The sequence below is a fragment of the Nicotiana tomentosiformis genome, chromosome 2 (assembly GCF_000390325.3).
Source record: "Nicotiana tomentosiformis chromosome 2, ASM39032v3, whole genome shotgun sequence".
Lineage (NCBI taxonomy): Eukaryota > Viridiplantae > Streptophyta > Magnoliopsida > Solanales > Solanaceae > Nicotiana > Nicotiana tomentosiformis.
The window spans coordinates 110,410,220-110,418,581 of record NC_090813.1 but is presented as its reverse complement, the minus strand read 5'-3'; the positions used below and the strand labels follow the sequence as shown (position 1 = coordinate 110,418,581).

At 34.2% G+C, this 8,362-nt stretch overlaps 1 protein-coding gene across 1 annotated transcript; it reads right to left on the bottom strand.

The window, feature by feature from the left end:
- Positions 1-1,322: 1,322 nt before the first annotated feature.
- Positions 1,323-5,912, bottom strand: LOC104095186 (protein OBERON 3). Its single transcript, XM_009601241.4, has 2 exons — positions 3,842-5,912; positions 1,323-2,083 (listed from the first exon to the last, which is right to left on the bottom strand). The coding sequence occupies exons 1-2, from the start codon at positions 5,700-5,702 to the stop codon at positions 1,518-1,520; spliced, it is 2,427 nt and encodes an 808-aa protein (XP_009599536.1). The 5' UTR covers positions 5,703-5,912; the 3' UTR covers positions 1,323-1,517.
- Positions 5,913-8,362: the final 2,450 nt, after the last annotated feature.

Sequence of the window (8,362 nt, the reverse complement as noted above, 5' to 3'; positions counted from 1 at the left end):
CAGTTAAAACGGGACGGAGGGAGTAATCAATTAAGCCCAACATGGATGAGAAGTTTAGCCACATAATTGCTTCAAGGAGAGTTGTTGTAGTACAAGGACCCGTTTGGCCATAGATTTTGTCAAAATAAATTTGGATTTTATTTGGCAAACACATGTTCGGCCATAGATTTTGCCTACATTTTAGTAAAATCTCAAATCCCAATAGCTGGTTTTGGGCCAAAATATCACTATTATATTTTTTAAAAATTGCTCCAAACTTTTGTATTTTATAAAAGAGCCCATCATTTATTATTTTATAACAATGTATTTTTGTCTTCTCGGTCACCTGATAGTGTATCATATAGTTCATTATAAAAATGATAGTTTTGTATCAAATTTATTTATGTTCAAAATTATGGTTTGCGATAATATAATGAATGTTATTGATAATGGTACTGTTGGGTATTTGTGATAGTTTTTAGAACTTGTGGGTATAAGTCATGTTTCATATTTTTTTAAAATAAATTTGGGAAATATATTTTGAAAACTGATGTTCAAACACATTTTTATCTTCAAACCAAATTTCATCCAAATTAGATTTTTCAGAACAAATTTGAGAATCTACGGTAAAACAATAGGTAAGAGTCTACTCTACACCCACTTCCCAGATAATAAAATGGATGATTACTGTTTCCCTGTTATCAGATTCCATTTACTCTGATATAATCATTAACAATGCGTCAATTGCACTAGTACATGATTCCCAGTCACAATCCGAATATAATATATTAGTATATATTCTCTTTTTGTAAGTAAGATAAGATGGTACGCCGCTCGAGAAGGAATTGGTCCTGTAGAACAAATTCCTCAACGGAAAGTGACACCCAAAAATAAACAAAAACATAGGAGCTAGTGGCAAACGAAAAACAAGTCATTAAAAACTTTGAAAGTTAAAGAAATAACCACATTTACATATTGCTAAACGGAAAACTAAAAGAATGAGATGAACAGAATACTCTCAATCTTTTCCACAATAAAGAGAGACTGAGTCCAACAATTAGCTCCGACCAATTATTGCATTTCAGAGTCGTTCCTTTTTAGGGCCGCATCTTTAGTTGACAAAATTCTGAACTCAAGCTGTAAATAGTAGATCCCAATGGCCTCTGACTGCAACATATTTAGCTCTCGGACTCTGGTTCAGACATATTCTAAACCAAGCAAAACCTTCAAATACCCCCAAATAACTAATTTGATCTTTGTCCTCACAGCCTAACAGATGGTTTTGACTTGTGATAGTCCAAAGCATAAATTAGTAGTCAAATGCATTTTGGATCTTAGACATGTTTAGTAGAGTAAGAAAAGTATCCTACGAAGTTCGAAAAAATTCAAGATTTTACAATATAGTTCACCAACATTCAACTCACAAATTAAAGGAATTGGGTAAAATCTAAAACAAGAACAGAAGACAAGATAGTCAGTACCATTTGTCATCTAGTTGCCAATTTTACTTCAGAAATAGTCAAATTTTGTGGTTAAACTTAAACCAACAGCTGCTTAGTTGCTTCCATTCTTTTTAGCAAGCCTGCAATCTCAGATTGCATTCTCATTTTCATCTTGTAGTAATCACATTGTGAATTCTCCAATACTTTAAGCTCTTCCAACTTTTTCCTCCTCCTTTCCTCAGTCTCCTGCAAGCAGAGTTTATCAAGCTTTTCTGAATACTCTTCCTCCAGTTTCTCCGTTTTTATTCTAGCCACCCGTCTAAAACTCTCTGCCTCTCGGCGAGCATCATCTGCTCGATTCTGAAACATCCTTGCTTCTGCTTCTTTGATCCGCACAATGCTTTCCAAGCTATCAAGATCATCTTTCTTTAGTCGCTTCACAGACCATTCGTCTTCAACCATTTTAACATCTTTCTGCTGATGCTCATCAAACATCATAATATCTTTTCTTCCACTTGAAGAGCTGATGTTGTAGAAGGAAGATTTGGGAGCAAGCGAGGTAGATGCAGGAAGAGCAACCGTATCTTTTTTTGGACCAGCTTGACTACTAAAGTCTTTATCAGGAAAAGTGGATGAAGGAAACTCTGACAGCCCATCTGCGTCTGTTAATCAAAGAACAAAGTTAACTGAAATTAGATAGCCTTCACGCAAACAGATAAGGCAATCATCAGCTAAGTTGCTCCAACACGGCAGTTTAGGTGCCGCACCCGTGTCGACACGACACTAATATGGGTGTGGGTATGGGATCCGTGTCGGATCTGGTCAAACAATTTTGAATACTTTGACCACAACGAACGGAAAATTCCAGACGAGATACAAATTGATTCCCGAAATCAGAACCAAAACTAGGGTAAATTTGAAGAAAATAGCATATCTTATCTAGGAAATCAATCCTTTACTTATATACAACTTGAGAATAAAAAAAATTCACACTTTACAAGCTATACGTAAGTATTCCACAAAATTTCTCATAATTTAGAGATATTTTTATTTTGTTGAATTATTTTTAGTTGGATCCCCGCACCCGTATCCGTACTAGGATCCATATCCCCGAATCTTAGAATTTACATCTTGAAGGATCTGACCTCTAGATTCGCACCCGTGTCGGATACCCGCACCCGTGTCCGAACAACTTAGATCATCAGCTCATGCTCAATAAGCACATAATTGATAGGCATATCACTTGACAATCAGATCTCAACTGAAACACGAAGCCTGCTTACGAGTACATAATTTCCCATGTTTCTTCTTACTTATTTAAAAAAATAAATTTCCCCCGGTAAATAAATTTCTGAATAATTTCACCAATCCAACAACACTAAACAGTAAACGACAGAGTTATAAGGGCAGCTCTAAACACTTCAGCCACTTAATTCCCAAAATATACGATGTTGATATCTTGCTAACTACAAAAACTGTCATTAACGTTCAAAAATAAAGATAAATCACTCAGAGCCCTTTAGGCTTTGTTGCTCAGTCCCTGAAGCATGCAATACGGAAATCATTAACTGATACACTTGAAGCAGTGATGTTAAATCATTGATTATCATCTTTATCTTCAAAATTCATTTCTCCATCAGGCATAAGGAACATCTATCTTCCGTTTTTGCAAAGAAAAATGTGTATTGTTTGCCATTGGAAGTCCAAATAATTTGCATCTTCAGTCGGGTTGATTTTTTTCAGTGTAATATCCAGATAAGCAGACATGAGATAGGAACAACAAAGGAAGTCAGGAAGGTTTGAAATCAATACTGAGCATCAGGTTGATTTTTTTCAGTGTAATATCCAGATAAGCAGACATGAGATAGGAACAACAAAGGAAGTCAGGAAGGTTTCTAAGCACATTGATTATAGCCTTTATTCCCTGTATTCCTTATAGTGGTCTCTGCAGATGTAAAATTCTGTTCCTTTACTTAAGCGAAATCCATCTTCAAAACTCAACCTGATGCTCAGTATTGATTTCACTATAAAGGTCAGCAATATTCTCTTTTTATCGGTAAACTAAAATTCCTATTTTATTTTAATCATATCCCAAAGAAGCAGAGCTCGAAGTCATAACTAAGACCATATTAAACAAGGATTACTTATGTCCTGTCAGGGACAAGCGATAAAATTAAACGAGGTCACTAATATAAATAATCAGTCCTTGAGAGGCTTAAGCGTTCTTTGCAAATATACATTCTAAGTTACAAAAGTGAGTCACATAATAAAAGAAACAAAGAAAAACCAAAAGCAAGAAAGAGAGAATAGTGAATTAGCCTAGAAATTTGCTCAGATTACCAGTACAAAGAACTAACCTCGAAGCTAACAGCTGAAAAGAGAAAAATAAAGAAATAATGTGGTTTGGTAGGTATACTTACAATTAAAGAACTGAAAGATGAAATTGCAGACATCTGGACGAGAAATCATCTTTTTCTCTAGCTTACTACGCAATTCAGCAGCCTTAACATGCAACTCCTTGCCTTTAAAATCTTCACTCCCTTGGAAGATTTTCTGAACACAGTCAAGCTCTTTCATCAATGTTTCTTCACCCCAATCTTTTGCACAAGACGTGAAGACATCTTTAACAAATCCAAACATTTCAGATGCATGACCACATCCAAGACAGTAAAATTGCATTTCAGTTGTCCCGGCAGGCCCTTTGAAGCTTGGACCTGGCTTTATAAGATTCCTCTGAATACCACAAACAGCATGACACCAGTGTGAACACGCATCACACCCAACCCAACTGCAAGTATTATTGGCACAATCGAAGTTCAAGCAAACTGGACACATGCATTCACTGCAGAATCCTTTCTTTGTTGAACAAATCTTGCATTCACAATCCTCAACAGGCAATACCCTCATACAGTTTATATTTCGACACCTTTCAAGTAAGAAAATTTCCACTAATTCAGTTGTTGGTAGGGACTTTTTGCAAGATAAGAAGCTCCCGAGACCCATTTTTATTGCAACAAAAAGCTCCAGTTGAGTCTTGTGACACTTTGCGAGAGTCTCGTTGGTAAGATCACATCTCCTATTTAGCCTGTTCTGAAGGCCAACTAACTCGTCTTTTCTCTCAGGTGCTGCAATTAGGCTCCTCAAGTATTCCTTTGTTGATTCAACTGTTTCATCAGGAAGCTCTTGCACAATCTGAGCCATAAGCGGAATAGATTCAGAAACTATTTCTCTAAGGATTCTCTCAGGCCTAGAAATCTTACGAGCCCGTCCTCCATCCATACTCTCCAAACCTCTCAGACTTTCTGAACCTCTTCCCCTTGAATCGCCCGATTGACCATCAATTCTTGGTCTCGCGGGCAACTCGGATGGGAAAAACGAAATGTTATCCGAGCTTGTAGTCCTATAAACACTGTTATTACATGTCTCCTTATGTAAAACTTGGCTACCAAGAGCAAAACTTCCACCATAGTTGTTCGCCAGTGCAACACCCCCATCTCCGATTGGCCTAAACCGGCTATGAACTGAACCATTAGTTCCTTCTCCACAATTCCAGATGTGATCACTTCCCCTTCGCTGACTCCCCATGGAATGTTCATAATACTCCGTTGAATTATGCGTAAGCGAGCAACTGGGGTTGTGGGAAAAAGGGTGGGAATAGGAGCAAGACAATGATGCAGCTGTAAAATCATTAGAATGAGTGGTTCTTGTATTGTTAAGTGATGGTTCTAATGACTGTACACTCCTACTAGGCCTCAACCTAGAAGGAAGATCACCGCCATTTGGGACCACCCTATTTGAGCCAGCCAAAGACAGTGAAACATCAGGCAAAGCCAAAGAAAGGTTAAGGGTTTCAATCTTTGGTTTCTTCTCTCTATTTTCTGCCTCAATTTCCTCATCCTCAGCAGCATCCCTTTTAGATGAATTCCCATTCCCTCTACTCTCATTATTCAATTGAAGAAAATCTCTTTCTACCCATCTGTTATTACTTTCCTCATTCTGATCCTCACCTAATACCATCACTTCTTTCCCTTTGTAACTACTGCCACCTACTTTCTCAAAAACATCTCTTTCTTGAAATCCCTTCTCACAAAGGTAACTAAGAGTCAACTCTTGATAGCTAGGAGGAGTATCACTAACCATTTTCATTTCTGATACTGATTTCCCAAGAAATTGAATACCCTTTTCCCCTAATGTTCCAAAACTTGTCCCTTCAACAGTATTCTCCTCAGATTTACTGTTCTCTTTTACCTTGTTATCGGACTCGGTTGAATTTTCCACCATTTTTAATGCTAAAATAAAAATGAAGAAAGAAAAATGAGAGCACGACGATCAAAGAACTTACAGATAGATAGATAGATAGGAGAATTTCCAGACAACAAAAGAAGAGAGAAGTTGTTCAGAGAATCTTGGGGCTAACAGTATCTTCTGCTCTGCACGACATAGCGGTCTTCTCTTTCTCTTTCTTCTACTTTCTCTAGAGAAAAAAATATTTAGACTCCACTTGCAACGGCTGTATATCTGTCTTTTACGTTTTAAATTACTTAAAGGCTCCCGAAGTTTTCGTTATTTGATTATCTGCCCAGTTTAGACTTTTTTTTTAATAATATTTTTTGTTATCTAGTGGAATAGTCAATTATTATGATGTAGTAACAAACAATATACACTTGAAGACAAAAACTAGAGTACTAATAACAATAAATTCGCTATAACTCTCGTAAAATGGATCATACAAGATTAGTTTATGTACGGGATAAAGAATAAACAAAATCAAATTAACAACCATTAGATAGGTGAAATTTATTGATAATGTAATGTTAGCAAAATAAATATGATATTTTAGGATATAACCTGTTATCGCTATATATATCTTGTTGTTATAGATCACAATTAATTTGTGAGAGAGTCTTTATTGCAATGAAAAATATTGCATCTCCCAACTCATATAACAAGAATTTTACTTACTCTTCCCCCTCAGAAAATGTTGCATATCCCAACTCATATAAACAAATGTCATATATTCTCACAAATTTATTATAGTTAAGCTTATATTCCATCAATTTGTTTTGGATGAATAGCTTTTTTCTTAGCATTAGAGGCATATTTCTAATTATATCAAAATACAGGGAGTATTCTTGCAAATCAATCACTACTTTTTTCCTGTCATTTCCTTTTCCTCATTAAACTATTAATTTCTTTTTTCCACTTAAATGGCTGCATTCTTGTTCTTTGAATTCTTAACGCGGTGCCAAGAGTCAGAGAGACACAACTCACAAGTGTTGAAATCTGTGGGCCTAGATGCCTAATTACAGAACTAACCCTGATTAGGAGATGAATTACAATTTCACCCCTTTAAGTGTGGGTCCCGTGTTGCATGCAACTGGCAGATTCGACAATGTAGCTTTCATTGACTTTTTAGTCATAGCACTTTCGTCGGAATAATGATAAGAGTAACGGACAACGTGCAATAAGCATGAAGAAAAAGTCCAACCAATAAAAATGAGTTTGGTTGTCCTTTTTTCCCCCATTTTCTCCAAAGACTTTTTTAGATGCATTATACAATTTTGGTCAAAAACATCATTTGAATTTATTTGGCTAAACTTGTGAACAATTGAATAAATGTAATTATTTAATTCTTCCGGTTATGTAGCACCAAGGCTACTTTTGCAAAACTTCCTTAAACCGGAACATAAATATAATGGGAACTTTACATAACTGTCACAATTTAAAAAAAATATAATAAATTCGTAGCATGAAATCCAATATTACAGTTGTGGCAGAAAAATATTTATATTTGTAGCACACAGTTCCATTAAAATAGGAATATTAATTATTAATCTCTAAACATAAGCAATTTGAATGGAAAATCAATAATTCTTTGTACAAAAATCATGCATTTTTTTCTCTTTATCTGTTAGCTTTCTTTTTTTTGTTCTTCTATCTTCTTAATTTTATTTTCTGCCGAAACTAATATATTTTCTAAATTTATTCCATTCGTTTTCTTTTTAATTATCTTTCTTAAGTTTTTAATTTCCTTTCTTAACATAAAGATCTTACTTCGATAATAATATACGTTAATATATACAAAACGTATATAAAAAAATATATATATTGAATTAGCACATATAAAATATACAAAAAAACATACATAAAAAATACATTTTCAATTAAGATGACACTTGGACATGTGAAATATACATAAAAAATATATCTTAAATTTAATTAAGATGGCATATATATATATATATATATATATATATATATATAATACATCCTGAATTAAAATGGCACTCGACATATAAAATATATTTAAAATATACATTAAAAATACATCTTAAAATAAGATGGCACTTCACAAATAAATATACAAAAATTATATACATAAAAATACATTTTGAATTAAAGTGATACTTGATATACAAAGTATAAAAGACGTATAGATCAATACATCATGAATTTAGGTGGCATTCACATATGCATCAGATTTTAAAAAATGGAGTGAAGAAGATAAATGTTGGGCTTTATTTTTGTAATATGCTAATAATGAAAACAAAAAAAGTACTCTTTATGAAATAAACAATAAATGATGCTATTTTTTTAAATAATAGTTAAAAAGGATCAAGTGTGTAAAAAACTCAAATATAATATATATTATATATAAATATAAACACTGGCCCCAAATCATCCAATTTGTGCAAATCTCCTTGTTGAGCTAACTAACCAAATATCGGAGGATTTGAGGTTGTACCCTGTATTTGTGCCACTTTTTAACATGTACCTTATATTTTAAAATTATTGATTTGGTAGCCATCTCACAAAAAATCCATAATAATATGACAATTACACCCTTGACAAAAGATATAAAACGATCTCCTCCTCTCCTCTCACGAACTTTATAAAAAAATCAGAAACTTGCCCAGATTAATCTTCAAAATCACACTTGC

Bases quoted from the DNA above. Each gene is read 5' to 3' on its own strand.
- LOC104095186 (XM_009601241.4), bottom strand. From the start codon at position 5,702: ATGGTGGAAAATTCAACCGAGTCCGATAACAAGGTAAAAGAGAACAGT. The intron at 2,084-3,841 runs GTAAGTATACCT...TTTGATTAACAG, and splicing joins CATCTTTCAGTTCTTTAATT to ACGCAGATGGGCTGTCAGAG.